General features: G+C 52.2%; 1 protein-coding gene across 8 annotated transcripts; it reads left to right on the forward strand.

The window, feature by feature from the left end:
• Window positions 1–372: 372 nt before the first annotated feature.
• Window positions 373–23330, forward strand: PGPEP1 (pyroglutamyl-peptidase I). 8 transcript variants are annotated; one of them, XM_054578882.1, is made up of 5 exons: window positions 1102–1173; window positions 3133–3185; window positions 15125–15241; window positions 16377–16609; window positions 18825–19152. In XM_054578882.1, the coding sequence occupies exons 1-5, from the start codon at window positions 1140–1142 to the stop codon at window positions 19015–19017; spliced, it is 630 nt and encodes a 209-aa protein (XP_054434857.1). In that variant the 5' UTR covers window positions 1102–1139; the 3' UTR covers window positions 19018–19152. The 8 variants fall into 8 exon arrangements, 7 of the variants coding, with proteins under 7 accessions (XP_054434863.1, XP_054434861.1, XP_054434857.1 ...); XR_008529599.1 differs by lacking the exon at window positions 16377–16609 and adding an exon at window positions 22950–23330 and having other exon boundaries at window positions 1110–1173; window positions 18825–19269; XM_054578887.1 differs by lacking the exon at window positions 1102–1173 and adding an exon at window positions 4682–4754.
• Window positions 23331–23899: the final 569 nt, after the last annotated feature.

Raw genomic sequence — 23899 nt, forward strand, 5'->3', positions numbered from 1 at the left:
CAGCATCCTGGCTAATTTGGGCCAAGGCTGCTTGGAATGAGATGTCAGTGATGAAGTCTAAGTTCCAGCCGTTCCAGCCGTTTCTGAAGATGTGGCAAGAAACTCAAAAACTTTTTTTTTTCTGGTGGTTTTTGGAGGAATTCTGACCTCTGATGAACTTTGGTAGGGGACCAACTGTGTGCCAGGCCAGTACTGGGTACAGGGACATTGATGTAATAGAGACACACCCTTTGGCATGGAAGTCCTCACCCCTATGTCAGAGGAAATGGGAAATAGGCCAGAAAAGCAGTACTTATAAAGAAATTATTTCTGAATGGGATCGTTGATAAGAAGAGGATGGAATGCGGAAATGAGAGGGGGCTCCTGGGGCGGTGGTGATTCCAGCCAGGGAGGTAAGGAGGGCCCCTCAGAAGAGGGGACAGCCAGGGAGGGCTCCTAGGAGGAGGCCATGTTCCAGCTGAGCCCCGAAGGAGAGGAAGCAGTTCGTGGTAACTGAGAGAACAGCAAGTGCAGAGGCCGTGGGGTGGGGCTGTGTTAGGCCCCGGGAGGACTGCTGGGGCTGGACTGGGGTGAGTGTGGGAGATGGGAGGGGAGGCGGAGGCCTCTGGGCCACATCAGCCTCCTTAGAAACAAAGCCTGTAGAGAACCTTCCAGCGCCACCCAACTCTTCGCTGGCTCAACTTCCTGGCCTTATACCACTTGTGTGACCCCCGGAGGCTCCGGCCCAGCAGCCTTCCAACCTGTGCCTCAGGTTCCCCATCTGTAAAACGGGATGAACAACAGAGTCTTGCTCACAGGGAAGTGGGGCGACTCCCAGATAATTCCCGGCAGGCACTCGATCAACACTTGCGGAATAGGTGACCAGCTTCAGTGAGTTCAGGTGGCCACACCTTACAGGAAGAACTGTCCTCCTACTACAAGTGAGAATCTGAAGCTGAGGAGGGCAAGGCGCTCGGCGCTCCTGGGTTGGACCGTGCGCGTGCACGCATCTCGGCCCCGGGGACGCGCACGCCTAGCGGCTGGGGTGGGGCGGGGCCAGGGGCGTGGACGTGCCTGGGGCGTGGCTGGGGGCCGGGCCTTGGCGGCACAGAACAGCGCCAGTCCGGATCCCAGCCGGTGTGAGGCGCAGCCCGAACGCCATGGAGCAGCCCCGGAAGGCGGTGGTGGTGACGGGTACGCGCTGATGGCGGCGGCGGTCGGGCCCGGGCGCGGGCGGGGCCGAGGGTGGGGTGCGGTTGTCCGGGCTGGGCAGGTGCTGGAAAGTCGTGCCACCTTAGGAAGATGTCATCGCCCACAGGAGCTCAGCTCGTTGCGTGCAACGTAGAAAGTGAAGAATGGGGCGCCCCAGTGGTTTCAGTGTCGGGGTCGGGACAGGAAAGGGTGTGGGGATCCAGTCGAGTTCTCCGCGCTGAGCAGGCTCCTCTAGCGTCCTTCCTTCCCCGGTTGGACACGGTGACCCTACGGGCACCTGCCTGTTCCGTCTGCCCGGCGAGTGAGCTGGACTGGACTCCTCCTCTCTTGCCCCTCCCGAAGTCGGGCCTGTCCCTACCCCAGGCCCCAGGGGACAAAGGCCGATTTGCGGGCAGGAAGTGCCCCGGTGATAGATGAACCTTCTGACAGCCACTGCTCCCCAGTCCTGTGCTAATGGGGGGCTGCTCTCCACCCCCTCGGGCTGGCCAGGTGGAACTCAGGAGACCTCGGATTCCCCGCTACTCTCCTGGTTGTCTCAGGGATCGGCTTGGTCAAAATCTTTTCTGCCCGGGCTGTTCGTAGGCGAGCCCGCCCCACCCCACCCCCACCACGCACTGTCACCAACTCCCCTAAAGTAAATGTTCCTCCTCGAGAAGACTCGGGACCACGTGGGCGTCAACTTCTGCCGGGGGTGTGGCTGGGGTCTCATTTTGACTCGCCTTATGGAGCGGTCCCAGTGAAAAATCCAGACAAGGTTCCCACAGGTGTCTTGTGACCTAGGAGGGTGGGACTGGTCCCGGAATTTCCAGGAAGAAGCCACTCACCTGACTAACAGGTGTGCATGATTGGGGGAGGGTCATCACCCCTTGCAGCCCTCCTATATCTGGTTATTTCTTGCTCTGTTGCTGACTGTGCTGGCAGCTATTGACTGGGCATTATCCTTGCATGAGCTCATGACATCTTAACTGTCTCTGTTTTGCAGAGGGGGAAACTGAATTTCACAGGGAAGGGAGGGAATGGAGAGGTTCCGACTCAGCTAGGGGAATGGAGTCCAGCTCCTCCAAGGCACAGCATCCTTCCCAGGGCCTTGACACTACCTGGGACCCTCAGCCCAACTGGAGTGACCCATGCTTCCAGGGCAGCCTCTCTCGGAGATGTTTATTTTTTTAGGCAGGGTGACAGGGTGATGAGAAGAGGGAAGCCATGGACTCATAGGTCTGGGTTTGAATCCCAGCTCTTCCATCTTCTCCCGGTGTGACCTGGGGCTGCTGACTTAACCTCTTTGGGCCTCAGTCGGGCCTGTGTAAAACGGGCCCAGGAAACACCCTTCCCCGAAAGGGGATGCAGTGTTGCTGAATGCTACAGTGCACAGAGAGCACTTAGCACATTTCTGGGTGACTGTCTCAGCTTGTAGCCGGGGCTGGATGATGAGCGAGTGGGGAGGAGGGCGGTGGTATGATGCCCGGACAGCGTCCACAGGCATCCCGGAGGGCCGTTCTTCATTCAGTGGCGAGCCACAGGGTGCCTGCAGCCCCCTGTATCTCCAGAATAGGAGAGAGGCCCCACAGGGAGAGAGTGATAAAATAATTATTTTTTGGGTCAAGGACAAGGGAGGAAGTTGAGAACGGAGCAAGACCAGCCTTTTCTGGGGCAAAAGGAGGCCACTGGCCTTTTGCCGGGCACGAGAGGCACGTGAAAGTAAGGACAAAAAAGGACACACAGCTTCAGTTGAGAGCAGACAAGTGTGTGTGGGTGGGGGGCAGCTCCGAAGCAGCGCTGGGTGTGCCCCAGAACTCAGGACAGGTCCCCAACATTGTCCCAGGTGTCAGCTGCTCCTGCAGCGCCCTGCTGTCTTCCCCCAGATGGGCGCAGCAGCCTGACCCTGAGCAGGCTGGGAAGGGCCACTCTGCGGTGACATGCTGCTTTTACTGTTTTTTTTAGGGTTTGGTCCTTTTGGGGAACACACTGTGAATGCCAGCTGGATTGCAGTCCAGGTAATTTGGATCCAAAGGGTAGAAATCAGTCTTGGGGCTGGGCTCCCACAGGCAATATGTGACACCAAAGAAAGGAAGGAATCTACAACACGAACATCTCCTGTGAAGCTTCCTGTGACATAGCTCAGCTTGTTGTGCACATCTTCCCTGATGGCAACTACTGTAGCTCACATGTGTTGACCCAAGTGTGTTCTGCAACCCAGCACCCTAAATTTTCCCAACAACCCCTGCATGGTTAGGAGCAGTTAATTATTCCTGCACCCACTTGACAGATGAGGAAACTGAGGCCCCAAGAGAATTATCTGAAGTCACACAGCCAGAAAAAAAGGAGTGGCATTACCTCAGAAGTGCCCCATGCCCCAGCCAGGTTTTGGGGGCACCAGGCAGGGATATTGAGGGATGCATTAACCTGAGGGGGATGCAGTGACCCTCACTGGTGCCTCCCGGCAGCTGGGGGAGGAGAAGACTACATATTGGCAGAGGTGTGGGGGAACTTTCCTGCTGTCCTGAGCAGGGTGTCAGCCAGTGAGCCTTCCAGTTTCTTTGTCAGATGGGGCGTTTGGAGGGACAGACCAGGGAACAATGGGCAGAAAGAAAGAGAAACGTTTCCTCCCGATATAAATCAGATCTGCAGAGACCGGAGCCAAACTCGCGTTACTCCTAGCCCATTAGCTGCTTGATTTAAGGCGTTGCCTGCTTTCCACTCCAGAGCCTTGAATTTGGAGAAAAATCCAAGTTGAAATCTTGATGGGCCACCTCTAGCTGGAGCTCCCACTTTTTTTTTTTTATCACCCCTACTCCAACCTCAAAAATCTTGGCCAGTTTCCTTTAAAAAAAAATTTATCCCATTTTATGAGTGAGACAGAGGGATAGGGTCCCCGGGACCCTGCAGATGGAAGCATGTTCAAGGCCTTGCTCATAGCGCCCGCTCCCTGGAGCCCCAGACAAAAAGGAAACAGCGTGTTTCTGAAGACGTGTGTGTCTGGCTTTGTGCGAGTTTCAGACCCGAGCCTTCATGGGGCTGAGTGGACACAAAGCCGTGTGTCTGAATTCCTGGGCCCCAGACATGATGATCTGCATCTAAATAGGAGAAAAATCAATTAAACAATCTTTGGAAATCCCGCCCCCCCATCAGCTTTGGGACTTGGACGGAGGGGGTGACTGCTTTTCATCCTGCTGCCCCAGAGGGAAGTACCCCTTCTGTCTCAGTCGCTCATCTCTCCAGACCCTGCCTGTGGAAGACTTTCCATTTTCTTCCCCAAGTTTATGAACAAGAGAAGGTTCTCCATCATTCCCCAGCTAAAGAGACAGCAACCTGCCCTGATCTGATTGTTTCTCTGTTTAAAACAAAACAAAACTGGGGTGGTACAGCTCTCCCCTGAATGTCTGTGCTCTTATAACTCTGTGGAATTTTATTCATGGGCACCTGCGCGTCACCTGCCTCTAGGATCAAGATTTAGGACGTTCCAGCCCCTTCCCGTTTTGCCTCTTTTCAGAACCCCTGTGCCCCTCGAAGCTCTCCCCCTCCCCAGGGTGTAAGCCTCCCTGCTGACTTCCTTGCCACCGCAGGTAAGTCTTGCCTGTGCTGTGAGGCCACATCGGTGGAGCTGTGCTGGTCTGCAGCCGTCATCGCGATTGACGCAGGGGCTGCTCGGAGCCGCGGTGGGCGCTCTTGCGTTGGCCTGGATAAAACAGATTTGCCTGTGAAAGGAGTGCAGCTGTGGGATAGGGCAAATCCGTACCTCAGGAAAAGAGGCCTCGAGTGTGTGTGGTGTGGTCCAGACTCAAGCTGCAGGAGCAGCTGACGTCTGTCACCTGCGGCTGAAGGTAGGGGTTTGGCTGCACTGCCGAGCCAGCGTCATTGCTTTCTGTCGCAGCTGATTTTTCAGAAGCCCAAGTTGCCATCTGTAGAAAGAACCCCTCCTTCCCTCTCAGGGACCAGCTCACTTCTCTCCCTGTCTGTCTCCCCTTCTCTCTTCATCTCTCTCTCTTTTTGTATCTCTTTTTCTCTCTCCCACTCTGTCTCTTTAAGCTTCTCTCGGCCTCCCTGTGGGTCTGTCTTTCTCTGTCTCAGTCAGTGTCTCCGCTTCCCTTCCCATCTCTCCACCTCTGTTTCTATGTTTTTCTCTCTCTCTGTTTCTCTTGGCCTCCCTGTGAGTCTCTCTCAGTCTCTCTCTGCCTCCCTTCCTCTCCTCCTCCATCTCTGTCTCTCGGTCTCTCGCTCCCCTTCCCTCACGTGACCTTCCTTCTTCAGCGCTGGGGGAACACCCACCAGCTGCAGCAGGAGGTGGGAGTTCTGGGGGCAGAAGGGTGACCCCCCACCGTGGTCTTTCCCCAGATGGTGCTCCTCAGCACCTCTCGCAGGAGAGATCACGTTTTTCATTCTCCTGTCGCCCCCACGTGCTGTGGGGCACCAGCTTCGTGTCTCTCTTCCTAGGAGGCCCAGGTAGATGCAGGCCTCAGGGGCTGCGACCCCCTGGCTTGGGGCTGTCTGGAGTGCTCCCTGCCTGAGCAGGCGAGGAGGAGCCGGGTCACAGGTCCTGGTGACATCACAGGACAATTACTGCCACAGTGAGTCTAGACAGACCTGCTAAGGATATTAACCAGGGAACAAAAGCGGTCTTTGTTGTGGGGTCAAGGGAATCGGTCAGACGAGTCCAAGTGGCGGAGCCTTGTCAGGTAGACGGGGTATAGACAATGCACGTCTGGGGCTCCCGGGCCGTTGCCTGCCTTTCACGGAGTATGCTCGGCGCTCGCCGCACATTGTCGCGGGGCCTGGTGTGTGCTGCCAGCCCCCAGGAGAACCAGCTGGTCCAGAGGAACAGAAAGTGTTCAGAGGCAAAGAATTGAGTGAGATTACAGGCCACCCACTCCTCGTAACTTCAGACGAACTTCATAGCTGCTCTTTGACTCCATTGCCCTTTTGAAAATTGGAGAATAATTTGCATGAAGCCACACCTACTGATCTTCATTGTCCCCATCACTTTGGAGAAAAATATTTATGCCCCTGTCTCTGATACCTTGATCAAGATAGAGAACATCGCTGTCTTCCCAGAAAGTTCCCTCCTGCATCCCCGCCCTGCCCCGGGGCAGCTGCCGTCCTGAGCTCAGTCGCCCTAGAGGAGTCTCCTTGGTCTGGAACGTATGGCGCAGGCTCTGTACCTGATGGGGCTGGCTGCCTTTGCTTAGCCTGCTTTGGTGCAGGGGGCAACTGGCTCTTTTCCGGACTCACCCCCTCCTCCCACTGACATTGGCATTGGGGGCCTTCAGAGTCTGCTCCCTAAGAAATTTTTTTTTTAGGAGAGAGAGGGGCAGGGAGAGAGGAAGAGAGGGAGAGAAACATTGGTTGCCTCTTGCCTCTCATATGCACCCTGACCACAGACCAAACCCACAACCCAGGCATGTGTGTACCCTGCCTGGGAACTGAACCTGTGACCTTTCGCTTTGCTGGACGACGCCCAACCAGCTGAGCCACCCGTTAGGGTGCTCCCTGAGAGTAAAGCAGCAGTGACGCTCATATCAGGGTCTTTTGCAAATTGGTGAATGCCTCACCGCTGGGCTGCTGGCTTTGAGGTGTGTGCATGTTCTTTGATGGTGGTTTTCATAGTTGAGACTTTTTCCCCCACTTGGGGAGAGGCTTGGTGGGCACCCAGATGACGTGAGGAGCAAAGGTGAGGTCAAGCTGGTGACACATTCTGTGGCTCCCAGCTCATTTCCTACCACTAAGATGATGTGGATAAATGGCCAACACGCCAGTGCCAGAGAAGAGGGCAGAGAGGGTTTGTAGGGACAGTCGGCCGCCGGGGTCCAGCATCCACCGTAGCACATCACGTGTCACGGTGGCCATGGGAAGGTTTCCGCTCCCCGGGGGAGAATTCCTGGGATGGGTCACTCATCGAATTAGCAGTTTCCTTGATCTCTCTGCCCTCAGAAGTGAAGCACCCAAATTGACTTGCTTAGGCTTGTGAGGGGCTCACTTTGGGGACAACTTCCCAACTGAAACTCTGAACAAACAAAGACGATCCTTTTAAATCCTCACACAGCCCGAGAGATGGATTCTTTTAATTTCTGGCCTTCAACCTTTCTTCAACCTATTTTCTGTTGCCAGAAAAGGCTGCCAGGGCCACAAGAAGATGACACAGGGTGGGGGAGGAAAATTCCAGGCAGCGGAGGACAGGAGGGGAAGGATGGGGGACCAAGGTGACGGACTGTGGGACAGCTGAGGTGATTCACCTGGGCCAGACTCCTTTGCTGGAGACTCCTCCCCACCGCCCTGTGGGATGAGGAAGCAACCATCTTTATCCCCTTTCTTTTTTTTCCTTTTTTTCCTTTTTCTTTGTTTTTTTTTCTTATCCCTTTTCAACTAAAATTTTGACAAGTTATGAGAATAGTGCAAAAAAGTCTCTTCATGCCCAGATTCCCCGAGTTTTCTCTCTATAGAGAAATAGATAAAAAGATAAATATAATTTAAATTTTTTGACTTCTAAGCCATTTTTATTGTGATAAAATATACATTATGTAAAATTGACCTCTTACCTATTTTTAAGCGTGCAGTTCGTTCGCATTGAGCACGGTCACCTCCATAACTTCCCATCTTCCAAGGGAAGCTCTGGCCCCACTAAACGCTATGTCCCCACCCCCACCTCACAGCCCCTGGCACCTGCCCTTCTACTCTGTCTCTGTGAATCTGGCTCCTCCAGGGACCTCATGGCAATGGAACCATACAGGACCTGTCCTTTGGTGACACTTATTTCACCAAGCATAATGCTTTTGAGGTTCATCCATGTCGTAACATGTCAGAATTTCTTTTCTCTCCTTTTTCTTTTTTTTAAATAATTTTTAAAAATTTTAATTTATTTTTTAGAGAGAAGGGAAGAGAGGGAAGAAGGAGGGAACCATCCATGTGTGGCTTCCTCCCCTGTGCCCCCTACTGGGGACCTGGGCCTGGAACCCAGGCACGTGCCCTGACTGGGAATCAAGCCGCCAGCCCTTTGCTTCACAGTCTGGTCCTGAATGCCCTGAGCCACACCAGCCAGGACATCTCTCCTTTTTTTTCTTTTTAAAGAGAACTTTTATAACAGTTTATTTGAGCCAAACTGACAACAGATGTTGTTGAGCAAGATTTCAGATTCTTCCCAAAATTTCCTTACTTTTTAAGGCTGAATAATATTCTGTTGTATCTTAAACCACATTTTGTTTATCCATTCATTAGTGGATGGATGTTTTGTTTTCGCCTTTTGGCTATTGTGAATAATGCTGCTGTGAACATCGGTGTACAAATATCCGTTGAGGTCTTCTCCAGTTCTTCTGGGGATGTGTGTAATGTTTTTGAGGAGCGGCCCTGGCTGGCGCGGCGTGGGTGGAGCGTCGCGCCGTAACGCGAGGGCCGCCGGCTCGACTCCCGCCAGGCACGCGCGCAGGTTGCAAGCTGGATCCCTGGTCGCGGCAGGGGCCGGAGGCAGCCAGTCGGTGTTTCTCTTTTGCTTCGGTGTTTCTCTTTCTCTGTCCCTTCCCCCCTCTCTCAAATGAGAATACTATGAAACCTTTAAAAAATATTTTTGAGGCTGGGCATACTGTTTTCCACAGCGGCTGCCCGTTTTTATATTCCCGCCACACGTCACAGTGCACAAGCGTCCCAGTGTCTCCGTGTGCTCACCAACACTTGTCTTCCTTTAAAAAAGGAGAGAAAGAAAGAAGCTGTCCTGAGGGACGTGAGGTGGTATTTCCTTGTGCTTTTGATTTTCATTTCCCTAATGACTAATTATGTTGAGCATCTTTTCATGTGTATTTTATTGGTCATTTGTGTGTCGTCTTTGGAGAAATGTCTATTCATGTCCTTCGCCTGGTTTAAAATTGGATTAGTTTTGTTGTTGTTGTTGTTGTTGAGTTGTAGATGTTCTTTATATATTCTAGATATTGATCCCTTGTCAGATATGTGATTTGCAAATATTTTCTCTCACTCCATGGTCTGTTTTTTCACTGTGGAAATTGTGTCCTTTGCACAGAAGTTTTGTTTTGTTTTTTTAAAAATTTTTATAGAGTATAATTCCTCTATTTTTGGTTTTAATTATCTGTGTTTTTGGTGTCATTAAGACAGAAAAGAGCTCAGTGGACCTCCTCTTGGGGATTAGGGGTAGATTCACTTATAACCCCTGAAGTCCCCGCCCCCCACCATCTCTAGGATGTACCAAGTCTGAGGTCAGAAAGCAGTTTTGACTTGACAGTATCACTTGCTGGTAAATAGGTATCGATCTTGCACTGCAGCAAGGCCACTTACCTTTTATGTCTTACACATTGTATGAAAAATATGCACAAGGATGTTTGCTGCAGCATGGCTTATCATTGAAAATTGTGACCCGCTTAAATATTCCAGTGCAGGGGAATGTTTAGTCAATGGCAGCTAGCTTCCAAGATGGAATATTATGCAGCAGGGAAAGGGAAAGGAACAAGATCGACAATGCAGTTAGCTATCCAAAACCACCTGCTCAGTGGGAAAACACCATTACCAAAGAATGCAATTGATGTAAAAATAAGTACTATGTGTTTTCTCAGGTGTGTATAGGTCTGCATGGATGTATCTGCCTTTAAGAGTAACTTGCTTCTGAAATGTGAGGATGGGACCTGTTCTTGGAGTGAGGTGTCTTCAAACTTGATATGTCTACCTTTAAAAATACGTATACACACTACTGTTTTAATGTCCCATCTATTACCATTTGTTTTATTGCTGGGCCTGTTTCTGTTGACTGACTTTTGTCCTCATTCTGGTGCTAGTTTTCTGTCTCCACCTGCCTGGGAAGTTTCAGAGAGATGCCAGACATTGTGAATTTCACCTTGTGGCACGCTGGATACTTTTGTATTTCCTCTAAACAGTTCTTGAACTTTATTCTAGGATACAATTAAGTTACTGGAAACAGATTCATCCTTTCCAGGCTTGCTGTTAAATTTTGTTACTCAGGACCAGAGCTGTCTTTATTCACAGGACTAACTTCCCCTCACTTCCTTATGAAGGTTTTCCATTCTGGCTGGTGGGAACACCAAGTATTTTAAGACCCGTATGAGCTGCGAGCTTTCCAGTAGCTCTATCTCTGGCCTCAGCATGTGTATATGCCCGTCAGTCCTCGGATATTCGGAAGATCTGATCTCGGCTTCTCATTTCTCTCTCTCTCCCTCCCCATCCTCTCTCCCTCTCTCCCTCCTCCCCCCTATCCACTTCCCTTCATCTTCTTCCAAATACCCCTGCCTTTCCCTTCTCTCTTGCTCCCTTTCCCCCAACTTTCTGGGACTCCATGCTGCAGATTGTAGCTTTCTTACCCTTTCTAGAACCTCACATTTGATTCAACTATATGTCTGAAAACTGTTATTTTACATGTTTTGTCTATGTTTTTCCAGTAGTTCCAGACAGAAGGGTAAATCTGATTTCCGTGGCTCCATTTTAGCCAGAAGTTGCTTTGATTTTTTTTTTAAAGGAAGCACACTCATGTTTTAAAGTATAGTTTAAGTTAACATGTTTTGAGCCCTATGCCTTTCATGTGTATTGTTTCCTTTTTTCCTTCCTGTGAAGTGAGTGTTACTGTTAATGCCATTTACAGATGATGGAACTCAAACACAGAGAGGGTGGGTGATGTGCCCAGGGTCACCCTGCCAGCGGGCGGGTCGGGGGGGAACAATCTAGCCACCCAGCTCTGGAAGCTACATCCCTGACTCCTACCCTCCACCGTCCATGCAATTACGAGCTACATTTTTTAATTGAGGTTACATTTATATAACATAAAATTAACCATTTAAAATATACAATTTAGTGGCATTTGGCACATTTACAATGTTGTATAACTACCACCGCTGTCTGGTTCTGGGCATATCTATCACCCCCAAAAGGAAACCCGCCCGCCCACCTCGTGAGCAGCCATGCCCCTCCCCCAGCCCCTGGCAACCACTAGCCTGTTTTCTGTCCCTATGGATTTGCCTGTTCTGGACATTTCATGTGGATGGAATCACACACTGCACGGCCTTCTGTGCCTGGCTTCTCTCAGCATCCTGTTTTCATCCACACCGTAGCATGTGTCAATGCTTCATTTCTTTTTATGGCTAAATAATATTTCACTGTGTAGATGGACCACATTTTGTTTATTCTTTCATCCACTGATGGACACTTGGACTTGAAACCAGAACAGCCGGCGTTGGTGCTGCCTGTCACTACCAGAACCAATAAGCAGAGAGAGGGATCGAATCTTTACGGGCACTTTATTCAGATGGCGGATGATCTGAGAAGACCCTAACTGACCGTCTTACATTCCATTTTAAACCAATCCTTTGTGTAAGGAGAAGAAAAGTGTAGGTAAGAGGTTTGGAATTCAGAGGAAAAGTTAATCAGATAAAAGCTGCCACATTCTTGCACTGCGCCCCGGGCGGTGGTCTTTATCTGTGTCCTGGGGGGGGGGCATGGGGGGGCACTGTCTCTCCCTGGAGCATCTGGCTCAGAGCCCATCTCGATAGCGTGCAGTCCTCCTGGGGCACAAAGGTGGGACTGCGTGTGGTCCCTGGAGTCAGGGTGGGTCACACCCTCAGTTCCTGGAACAATAGCTTTTTACGTGCATTGATTACTAAGCTTACTAGCTATTACCTGAAACTAAAATTTTCCAACTCTTGAGTCCCCCATCAGACTGTCTCTATTTTTTTGAAATTGTGAGTAATGAGCTACTTTTGGATGTAGGAAAGGATGAAAAGGAAAGAGGGGTCCTAGCTGGCAGCTAGTCCCAACCCCCACTTACAGCTGAGGAAGGCGAGGCACCCTCAGGAGGGTCCGGCACATTTGCAGCGTCACCTAGATCTGTGTTCGTTCTCAGTCCAAGCTTGAGCCGCTCTGTTCTCCAGCTGACATGCACGAGCACCTACTGTGTGCGTATTCTGTGCTGAGGCAAGGATGTAGCCTATGGGGTTGAGAGATTGTGCAAGGGGAGCTGGCCTTCCAGAAGTCTTCTCAGGGTGAGAGGCCAGCCGAAACATGAAGGCTAAGAGGGAGCCAACCAACCAGAAAGTGAGGGGAAAGAGCATTCCCTTCAGAGGGAACAGATAATGCAGAGGCCCTGAGGGAGGATTGAGCCTGGTATATGGGGTCCTCATGCTGGAGGGGACTGAGCCAAAGGGACATGAAGGGAGAGGAGGGAAGGAGGTTCGTGGCGTCCAAACCCTGCAGGGCCTTCTGTGCTGATACTTTATAGCCACTAAAGGCCAAATGGTTCAGGGTAGCTATAGGATTAGTTCAATGATGCATACCAGAGTTCCTCCTTCTAGTTTTAGATCTTTTAAAGACTCAAGATCTCCCCAAAAACCATGGAAAAGTTCTTGAACTCTTGTGGTAAGACTGTCCAGCAGTTCTGAGTCTGGACCCCAGGTTCTGGGTCCTGCCATTCAAAAGCAAACGGCAGTTGAGAGTCTTGGCCAACCGGAATGCAAAAGCATCTTTTAAATCCAATACTGAATACCAGAGGCTGTCCCTGGCTGTACTGTTCTGTTACAATGTCAGTGATGGCCCTTAAATCCTGTGTTGTACAGAGAGTGGCAGGGCCCAATGAGTCCATAGCCTTGAAACTTCTGAGTTATTGGGCATATTCCTTCTAGGGTCTCCTTTACCAAGGGATACTGCCTCTTACTGGGGGCCCCTGTCCCCAGTTTGAGGTCAACTTTAACAGGGGAAGCTTGCTTAGCGCCCCCCCCCCCCCCCCCCCGCCACCCCAGCCTTCCAGCTGCCCACACAGCGGGATTTACCTGACTCTCAATTCCTTCTGGGCAGGGCTGCTTTTTCCCTCCTTCCCACAGTTTCATAAGGAACTGCCAGGCTTGTTCTGGATGAAACTGTAGGTGGAGCTGTTGTTCTTCTGGAGAGAAAGTGATTTGAGCACCAAGTTTCAACAACAAATCCCTTCAAAACTGTATCTCCCACAGCACATTCTAATGGCTTCAAGAAAAATTGGCTTTCAGGGCTTCCAGAAGTTTCAGCTACAGTTCAATTAGAGGTTTATTAACCACAGACTATGTCTCTCCAGTATCAGTCAAAAAGTCCTACAGTTGTACCCCCACTGTGAGTTTTACCTGAGTTCTCAGACTCTGACCCTTTCCCTTGCTCAGCGCCCTCAGTTTTCCAGTGCCCTTTACCAAATCCATCTGCCGAAAAAAACTTAGGTGTATCCAGGGAACCTCAAGCCAATGGTGGTCTGTCCATGTTTGCGTGGCCATAGTAATCACTCCCGTATGCAGAAACTGGGTAAATGTCTAGGAAATTGGGGAGCTGAAATGGTGATCGCAGATCTAAAACCTCCGACGCTTCTCGGGTTTGAGGGCGGGAGAAGCAGCATAGTCGGGTAGGAACGTGATTGCCCGCTGGTGAGCGCGGGCCCTCTCTGCCGCCGAACCCTCAAATCCTGGAAAGAATGTCTTCCCTGCTCCCATTGCGCAGTCCAGGAAGGTGGGGCTTGGAAGGACAGGGGACACGAAGATTAAGAATATGAATAACCAAGAAAAGTGGTTGTGAGAGAAATGAAATATTTTACAGTTTCTCTTTAGTATATTTTAATGTTTTCCGGCCAATTTCACACAAAGCATAACCCCCTCAGCCTCACGCCCAGCCGTGTGTCCGGCTGTGGGGTATCTCTAGGGGTCCTTCCGGTCCGGCCTGTCAGTGCGCCCAGAGAGAGCGGTGGGGTTCAGTTCTTGGTGTTGGCATGTGAGACTCCCACGCACGCTCACACACCCGGTACGCCCCGCCCATCCTCCGAGTGGCCGTGTGTCCAGGTGACCTGAGGCACTCTCTTTGGGGAGCACCTGGGAATTATCTATCATTGAGGAGGCACCTGCTTTTCCAGGCGTCAGGCACTCTCCAGCATGAGCTGCCGTGATGGGGTGCGGAGCTGGCGGAGCCCAGTCAAGGCAACTGGATAAGGGAACCCTGAAGCCTCTGCAAGGCTGAGGCGCCCACACCAGCGCTTCCCCTGGGAGCCGCCCACAGAGCTGGATGCTATCCCCCAGCGGCAGCATTTTCAAGCCACTGCATGAGATCTGAGAACAATGTAAACAGCCCTACTGATAATCATCATTTGGTGTATTAATTTTACTACGAAGAATGCCCAGATTTACATATCGAGCTGGATGAAATCTTCATTCCCAAATATTTCTGCCTACCTCTGTGTGCCAGGCTGGCAGCATCGCTGTTCCTGTCGTAAATCAAATCTGGTTTTGAGCCTGCTGTGCGCTGTGCCCGGGCCTGCTGTGCGCTGTGCCTGGGCCAGCCAGGTGGCAGGCTCGGCCCGCAGGGAGTTACTAGCCAGGTCCCTGGTGGAAAGCGTCAGTGTTTCCCAGAAAAGTGCACGTGGTTACCCACAGCCCATTTTTCTATGTAATTCATGACGTTCCTAAACTGCCTCACGCCCAAGGCAATGAGAGGCTCCGCAAGGAGCTGGGGAGCCTCAGTAAGTGTCACTGAGACCTGTGTATCAGGCACCAAGTCTGTAAATAATTCTCATCAGGCGTAACAGAGGGAAAAGTGTAATAACAAAAACAGTAGTCACAGTAGGCAACATTATTTGAGCCTTGCTTGGAACTCTGAATTTGTTCATTTAATTCTTATAACCGTCTTGTAAGGTAAGAACTCTTTATCCACATTTTACAGATGAGAAAACTGCGACTCAGAAAGGTTAAGTAAGGTGCGCAAGGTCACACAGGCAGAGGTCAAGCCCCCAGAGCCTAGCACCTGGGGCCGCAGCATCACACCCCTGCCATTCATGGACATGTAGACAGAGCTCTGGTGGACCAGCACACGCGCCTGCCCACCCTGCCCGAGGCAGGAGACCAGCCTGTGTTCTGAGGATGGGCCAGTTCATCCCCAGCGGACACGTCCCTGCAGCCCTCACCTGATGCCATGACACTCCCTCTCCTTTTGCTTCCAGGAGCTGGAGAAGCTGGGCCTTGGCGACAGCGTGGATCTGCACGTGTATGAGATTCCGGTCGAGTACAAGACAGTTCAGAGGCTCATCCCCGCCCTGTGGGAGAAGCACAGCCCACAGGTGAGTGGGGCAGAGGCAGGTGCTTCCTTGTCGGGCCCTGCAGGTGGGCGCCCCACACCAGGCTGATTTGTGCGGCTTTGTTCTTGCTTCGATCCCATGTAATCAACATTTTAAAAAATCACAAAGGAGACATTTTGCATCTTTTTGGGCCCATCTCCAAAATCTGGTATGTTTTACACTCGACTGGACATCTCAACTTGTACCAGCCACACATCAAGTGCTCAGTAGCCACATGTGGCCCGTGGCTGCCTGTATTTTAAATGTTCATGTGTTTTCTTACAATGCCCCTTCTGTATATAAGCATACATACCAATACTTGATAGTTGAAGTGAAACTGTACTCAACTTAGTATCCTGCTTTCTATAAATTTTATCATGCATTTAATCATCTTGGTCATTAAAAATTCTCCCTAAACATTATTTTAATTGATGGGTAATTTTTAGTAATAATATAACCATTCCCATTATTGGACATGCCACTTGTTTCCATGTTTTTCTCATTTTTATAAATAACACTGGAGTGACCATTGAAAGATTATTACATCTTTGATTATTTTTAGGCTAGATTCATAGAAGTTATACCTTGTCTTTTGCATTTGGCAGTGTCTTGAAAATCATTCCTTATAGAACTGCTTTGGGCATTTTAACAGCTACATTGTACTTCATGATTTATTTAACCAACCCCCACAAATGGCTAATTACGTTCTTTCTAGTATTTGATTGTGTTAAAAGCTGCAGTGGCTCTGGCCATGCAGCTCGGTTGGGGTATCATCACAATCCACCAAGTTTGTGAGTTCAACCCCCGGTTGGGACACATACAAGAATGAATCAATTCATGCATAAATAAGTGGAACAGCAGACTGATGTTTCTCTCTCTTAAAAAAAAAATCGATCAATTTTTTTTTTTAAGTTTTAAGAAAAAGCTACAGCAAAAATCTTGCATGTTTCATACCCTTGCATGTTTCACTTGGCATACCTTTCTGCAGTAGTTGACTACAGGGTCTACTCCAGCAGCAAGAGGTCAGAAACAGTGTAACCCCACGTAGAGTCTAGAGAGAATGCAACCCTATCCTTGACCTGAGGGGTCTCCTAGTCCCATGGACAGACCCTGTTAAGTCCTGCCTGTCTGTCTGCAGCTAGTGGTGCATGTGGGTGTGTCGGGCATGGCCACCACAGTCACACTGGAAAAGTGTGGCCACAACAAGGGCTACAAAGGACTGGACAACTGCCGCTTTTGCCCCGGCTCCCAGTGCTGCGTGGAAGATGGGCCTGAAAGCATTGACTCCATCATCGACATGGACGCTGTGTGTAAGAGGGTCACTACACTGGGCCTGGATGTGTCAGTGACCATCTCGCAAGATGCTGGCAGGTAGGGCACTGTGGGGCGGGCATGAGCAGGGGTTTCCCTCCTCCACGAGGCTGGTGCTGAGCAAGCCAAGTGTGCTGACTTTGGCTTCTGTGGGCTGAGCGCTCACCATGCCTAAGCCACAGAGCAAAGTACATAGACTAAGAGGTCCCACTAACTGTGCTTCTGAAACTCATGACATATGGAGCTGCCCACATCTCCCCACCCAGGCCCCTGCCAGCTCCCATCAGGACCCTGCACCAGCCAAGCCCCTGGTGTTCCTCCTGCCACCTCTATCCAACCCTGGCTGTCCGCCCCCAAGCAGTCTGTTTCTCCCTTAGTTTTCTGCGGCTGCTGTAACAAAACCATAAACCTGGTGGCTCTCTCCCAGTTTGGAGGCTAGAAGTCCAAAATCCAAGTGTCGGCAAGGTCTGTCCCTTCTGGAGGCTCTGAGGGAGAGCCTGCTCCCTGGCCCCTGACCCGAGCTGGCTGCCAGGAGCCCTTGGCGTTCCTTGGCTTGTAGATCTGCAAACCCCCCATATCCAAGTTAGGTCTCACTCTGAGATTCCAGGTGAACGTGAATTTGGGAGGGAGACTATAACAAGATCTTTTATAAACTTAAATCAGATGCTGTCCCTTCCTTGCTTAAATGCCTCCTAATGTCCCACTGCACCTAGAATAAAATCCCCACCATCCCCAGGTGCTATGTGGTCTGGCCCCTACCCACCCCCTCCACCCTCATCGCCTCCATTCTCTCCTTACCCACTGTGACCCATGTCCCCAGCCAGCCCCCTCCTGTCCCTCACACCCACTCGCTCCAGCCTTGGGACCTCCACACTTGCTATGGCCTCTGCCCAAATTTGCCTCCCTCTGATAAGGCCTCCTTCAGGTCTCAGCTCCAACATGTCGCCTCCTCAGGGTCGCCTTCTCCACCTCCCAGACCAAAGTGTGTCCTCTGCCCTACTCTCAGCAGCACCGGGTACCTTGATTTCTAAACACTTCTTACGCTGCCCAAGCCCGAAGATAACAGATGACAAGTTTAGTTGACTGACTGAATGTAGGAGTGACTGAATTTATTATCAGTCTTTTTTTAAAACTAGTTTTAAATTGCACAAATAATTTGGGAACATGTTCTCATATGTTCCCATTGTGAAAAATTCTCTTGCCGTCTCTGCTTCCCCCTAGTGATCCCTCTGTTAAATAAGACTTACATTATGAAACTGCTTACCACCTGCGTGCTTTCGTACGCGTACAGGATGCTTGGCATGCATGCTGCTTTATGACTCTGTCCTGTTTTGCTTTGCTTTTATGTGGATGGGGTTAGGTGGCGTGGATTTTCCTGAGTGTCGGGGACGTGTGGCCAGGTCTTAGGGAGTCCTCTGCCTTCCTCTGGCTCTGCCACAGACCTTGTAAATGGTTGCATAGTATTCCATTGTGTGGATAAACCGGAGTTTATTAAGCCATCCTTCTGTCAGTGGGCCTTTAGCTTGTGTCTTAGTCTGTTTGAGCTGCTAGAACAAAATACCCCAGAAGTGTATTGCTCACGGTTCTGGAGGCTGGGAATTTCAAGGTCAAAGCACCAGCCTGGACGCGTTCTGATGAAGGCCCTCCTCCAGGTGGCTGCCGTCTCGCCTGCTGTGTCCGCACATGGCGGGGAGAGCGGGAGAGCTCTCCGGGGGTCTCTTTCAGAAGGGCGCTCACTCGGCTGACGAGGACTTTCACTTCTCAGAGACTGCCACCTCTTAATGCCGTCACACTGGGTGCTTGGGCTTCAACATGCGAATTTTGTGTGCATGTGTGTTGGGGGAGGGGAACAAACATTCAGACTCCAGCAGGTTGCTCCCTGTTCTCCTGCCGTTATACATGCCACAGTGAACACTTTATCTTCCTAGGGCACTTGTGCAGATGGCTCCCGAAGGTGGGGTCTGGAAACTGGAACTATCAGTTTGTAAAGACTGTGTGTTTGTAATTTTGCTAGGCTGCCAAGTTGCCTGCCCCGGGGCGATGGGCATCCTCGCTGGCAGCACCCCACGCCGCCCATGTCCCCACTTATGTACCCACACTGAGAGTTGTCAGGTTTTTTTAAATTTTTGCCAGCCTGGGGAAGGAGAAACAGTATTCCTTCCCTCCTGTGGATTCCGGGTGAGGTTGGATGTCTTACAGGGGGTTTCGATGGAGGCTGTCCTGTTAGTCTGACCACGTTTCGATCTCTCTCCCGCCCCCATGCCCTGCGGCTTAGGTACCTCTGCGACTTCACCTACTACACCTCTCTGTACCAGAGTCACGGCCGCTCCGCCTTTGTCCATGTGCCTCCCCTGGGCAAGCCGTACAACGCAGACCAGCTGGGCAGGGCCTTGCGGGCCATCATCGAGGAGATGCTGGGCGTCCTGGAGCAGTCAGAAGGCCAAATCAACTGTTGCCACAAACACTGAAAGTCACCCAGGCCTCCCAAGACCTTGTCCCACCAGGGACCCCAGGAGGAGACAAACCTGGCAGCTGGGGATCTGATTCAGATCAAATGTTTCAATTCACGTACCTCCTCTCCCTTTTTCTCCGCAAAATCGCTGATTGATTTTGAAGGAGGCGGCTGAAGATTTTTTCTCGGTTTCCCTGAGCGTGAGGGGAGGTGGCCAGGATGGCTGGGAGGCCCTTGGGTGCGGATTTGTGCCGAGAGTCCTGCTCAGGTGGGTGTCTGCGCCGCGATCCCACATCGGGGCCGCCTGTGCACTGCTCTTCTAGGTCTGTGGTGGAGGGATTCGGAGCTTCCTCCATTCTGTGACTCGTTTCTCCTGAATCTAAAAGCCTCTTGAAGAGCCTTTGCCCCATCCATGTCCCAGCAGCGTGAACAGCCCCAGGAAGGACTGCCTTGGGCTGTGGTGTGGCTTGCTCTCTTTCTCTTTTTTAAAAATTCTTATTCTCTTTTCTAAAACAATAGTGCTAGTTTGGGCACCAAGTAATTTATATTCCCTTTGGTTAAAACTCAGGCTTTAGCCAACAAAAGTCTTTTCTTTTTCCGGGGGTGCGGCCCCTCCCTTAAAACGGGACCTACGTCTTTGTTTGAGGACTGACATTGAGGTGACACTGAAGCCCCCTGGCTTGGGGTAGTGGGGCAGGGCCCTCCCCAGACCACTGAAAGCTTTGGCTGACCCTTTCAGCACCCAAGCCCTGGGCTCTGGAGCAGGGACACCGGTGGGAAAACAGGTTTTGTTGTTTTGACACGCACAGGACTTTTTCTTTTTAACATGTAAAAATGTGTAGCAGCTGCAAACGCACCCCACATCTGGCCTGGATTTTCACAGCCTCGGTGCTAGGGGCTGGCTTCTTGTTTTCCTTAAGGGGGGGCGCCCAAAGCAGGGCCGGGGGCCGGGTTTGCTGGGCTCCATATGTGCTGGCGCATTTGAGCACTAGGGCAGCGGGGCAGTTGGCTGGCTTTTGTGCAGGTGGTATTTGGAGACACACCCAGAATCGCCCTCCCAGGCGACTTTGAACTTACCAGCCAGGGGTGAGAGTGACGTTTCCCCGGGGCAACCACATTCAGCTGGACCTTGACACCGTCAGAGGGACAGGGCAGCGGCAGCAACCAGGAAGCCAACTGAGAGAAACACACGTTTTGGAAGTATTCTATTTTTCTGGAGAACATGCGATTTTTATCCTTTCCTCAAGTGTGAAGTATGCTAGAATCTGACGCTCTCTTGGATCATGTCGGTGATTTTTGTTCAGTTTTTTTAAACATGCACCCCCTTTCCCTCCTGTCCCGAAGCCTGGAGTGGTTTCTGCCTCTGCTGAACCGCTGCGTCGACTGGCATTTTCTGGGTCCTGGGCCTTCCCTGGAGGGGGAGAGTGGGCATAGGTGGAAGGCTTGGGGTGGGTGCTTGGCAGTGGGTGTGGGCTGTGGCCAGCAGGTCGACGTGATTGGGCTCTGCTTCCCTCTCCATGCCAGCCCTCCATCGGCCAGAGGAGCCCCTTCCATGTCCCCAGTCTGCGTCTGTGGTCTCCTGAGAAATCTGGCTGTGTGGCTTGTCAGTGCATCTGCTCCCTCCGCTAGCTCCTGTGAGCAGCAGTTGAGGGTCTTTTGAATATGGGGGGCCCAAGGCCAGGGGAGGGGTCCCCCAGGGGTCCTACTGATAGCAGCATCAGGCTCCATCCAGCTCTGTTCCCCAAAGGTCTGATCTTTGGGCTCTGAGGAGAAAATGAATGAGCAAGATGGGGAGGGGGTGGGACTGGAACCGGGCCGGGTGCGAACTCATCTGGGCTCCCAGGTGCAGCCTCCCCAAGTGCCACATTCTCATCTTTCTCTTGTCCTTATTTTGGCTCTCTGTTTAAAGCACCCTGCAATTCATCAGCTTAGAGACGTAACTTATTGTCTGATCATTGTTGAGGGTGTGTGTGTCATTTTTGTCTTCCTGTGTTTGTTTCCGATTCCCTCCGGTTGAGCCGAATCCCGTCCTTGTCCATGACGCAGAGCATTTGGCTCATTTTTATTTAATCAGACAGCCATTAAATATTTCACTTGCTCCCTGCCAGCTTTTTATTTTTTCCTGTTTTGAATTTTTAAATCCTTTTCTTTTGGGTACACTCATCCATTTGCTCCATGATGTGCCTGTCTGCATTGGCTGGGCCTCAGACTAAAACGTCCTTGTGTGAGAAGGGGGGCCAGGTCCCATTCCTCTCCCCGGTCACCTTCAGAGTCTCAGATTGGGGGTGCAGAGTGGGGCACGGGACCGGGTCTGTGAAATGGGCGTGGCTTGTCAGGGGTGGAGACTGATGCCGGAGGAGGTGGGCGTCGCGTCGCTGCCTGGGAAGACGGGCTGAGGGATGTGCTGTGAAGGCTGGTGGGGGAAAGTGAGCAGTGATGCTGGGGGCACCTATAGGAAAGCTAAGGAGGCCCCCGCCCCGGTGCACCCCTATCAAGGGTGCTGAGATGGGGAATAGGTGCAGGCACAATGACTTGGGTGTCTGGTTTAAGGTGCCACAGAGCCTCTGCGCCTTATACCTTTATTCTCCACTCAGCTCCTTTGGCTCCCCCTTCCCTGCCAAAAAGAAGGTCAATGGTATGTGCATGAATACGTAGCTTGAAAAATAAATAAGACAGAGTGGATAGATAGAAAGAAAGAAAGGTGGAAAGAAGGAGGACTTCAAGTTGGTGTTCTGGGCCGGGTGCCACGTGGCCCACGTGGTCTAGTCAGGGAACAGCCAAGGTCCCCTGGCCACTGGGAGAGGCAGGGCCATGCCAGGGCAAAATCATGCCTTTCTAATCAGTGCCAGGCCTTTGGGGGAAGTATCAGGTTGCGATAGTTTCAGCAAGGAAAATAATTTTCAGCTGCCCTGCTGGTTGCTGGCATGGCAACTTACAGAACAGGAAGGGCCTGCTCACAGGGACAGCTGGGAAAGTGGGTTTAAGATGCCTTATTGTTATCTTGGACCTTTCTGTTGGGAAGCTGGGCCAGCTGGGGCGTGTGTACACCAGCAGGCCTGTGCCCCTCGGGGTGGGGGGCAGCCGGGCAGGGGTGGGCGGTATGGAGGGAGCTGCTAAGGGAAACCCGCCCACCACACCAGCCTCCTTTTTTGCTGCCACTGTCTAGACTGTTGACCTTTGACCTCTCCACCCCTTGCTTGGAGTGTCTGAGCCAGAATTCCCCTTTGGGGATGGTGGGACAAAGCCCCATTCTTCCCTGAGTCCCCAGCCTCCTCCTGAAGACTGAGCCTGTAGCCGGCATGGAGCGTGGGGCGCGGCCGTGGTCGGAGGGGCGGAGGGGGGCACCTTCGTGGCAGGTTGCCCCCCAGTCCTCGTGGCTGTGAATCCCATGGCATCCCGGACTTGGAGGAGGGCTCTTTTTTTTTTCTTTTAAATATTCCAAATGAACATTCCCTTCCCTGGGCATAAGTGCCTTTTGAGGGCCTGGGGCCGCCTCGGGTGAGGAAGTGTTTGGAAGCCAGGACCCGCCTGGGCCCTCGACAGACAGCTGAGTGGGACGGAGGGCGTATGCCAGTGCTGCCTCTTGAAAGCCAATTCCCAGACGGATGCTGAACATGCCTGTCAAGAGGCCCTGTCCTCTGGTTTGGAGGCAGTTGTCACAGTGTTCAGACCTTGAGGGACGTCAGTCCAGCCCTGAGCCGCACCCCCGCTGAATATCCATTTCTGCTCCTCCCTCTCCCCACCCAAGCCTTTCCTTCCGCTTCCCAGAGACCCACAGAAGTGCCTGTCTCTCCCATGTGAATGGGCGCAGAGAAGAGCCACAGGACCCCTTCTCTGGGAGTGGCCCTGGCTCCCCACAACCTGTTTGCAGCGGGGGGGCGGGGGGGGGGCGCGGGTGGCGGGGCCCTGGAGTGAGCAGCTTTCCTGTCCTTCACGCTTTATCTCCAGGAAATCCCAGGCAAAGCCGGTTTGGAAGCGGCTCTCAGCTCCCTAGGCCTGCGGATCCCCGAAGCGTGGGAGGCACCCCGGCGTCATGGGAAGCGGAGCTGGCTTTCCACCCACCCAGGGGGTGCTGCTCCCCCACCATCTCAGGTTTCCATCTTGTCCTAAATCTCCAGGGAAAACCTCTCCTGCCCAAGGTGGCTGTGTCTTCCGTCCCCAACAGAGGGCCCCTGCACCTCAGGGTGTCTTCTCCCTGACCCCCAGAGTTCCTGTGAGTGCCTTGTCCCAAACCCCCAGGCCGTGGAAGTGTCTACTGGACTTTGCTGGGGTCTGGGCCCCGGGAACCCCCCAAACTTGACACCTCAAAAGCAAATAAACCAGTTGAGATATGTGGCTTCTTTCGTGTCTTTGTGAGAAGTTGGCATCCCCTGGGGTCGCCCTCAGCCCGGGGGCGACGGGGCAGAGGGGGGCCCAATCACCAGAATTTCTCCCCTTGGTGTGTGGCCGGGGGCTCCACTTGCGGCGCCTGCTGCAAGTGCGCCAAGGGAGCGGGGAGACCACCCCTGAACTGAGCGTCCCCCCTCCTCAGCCCGCTGCCCGTCCTCTGCTGCACAGAGAGGCCGTGTGCCTTGCTCACAGTGACGCAGCGCGAGGGCACGGGTGTCGGGTGTCCCGGGATTTGAATCATGATTGTGTCACTCCCAGCACGTGCGGGACTTCCACTCACGCCACCCTGTGCAGGGGCACCCTGTCCGCCTTTTACAGCCGGGGAAACTGAGGCTCTGCCGGTTGAAGCCCTTTGTCCCAGGGAGGCCAGCACGCGCGGGAGCACGCCCGCAGGCTGGCTGCTCTGAGCTGGGGCCGGCCACTCCCCCACGCCTGTCCTCAGCAGAAGCAGGGATGCTACAGGGTCAGAGGCTCATGAAGAATCAAACTTTGAAACCCAAGGGGAGAAG

This window comes from Pteronotus mesoamericanus, unplaced genomic scaffold, assembly GCF_021234165.1.
Source record: "Pteronotus mesoamericanus isolate MK-2021 breed Mesoamerican mustached bat unplaced genomic scaffold, CSHL_Meso_final contig_502, whole genome shotgun sequence".
In the NCBI taxonomy this organism is placed as follows: Eukaryota; Metazoa; Chordata; class Mammalia; order Chiroptera; family Mormoopidae; genus Pteronotus; species Pteronotus mesoamericanus.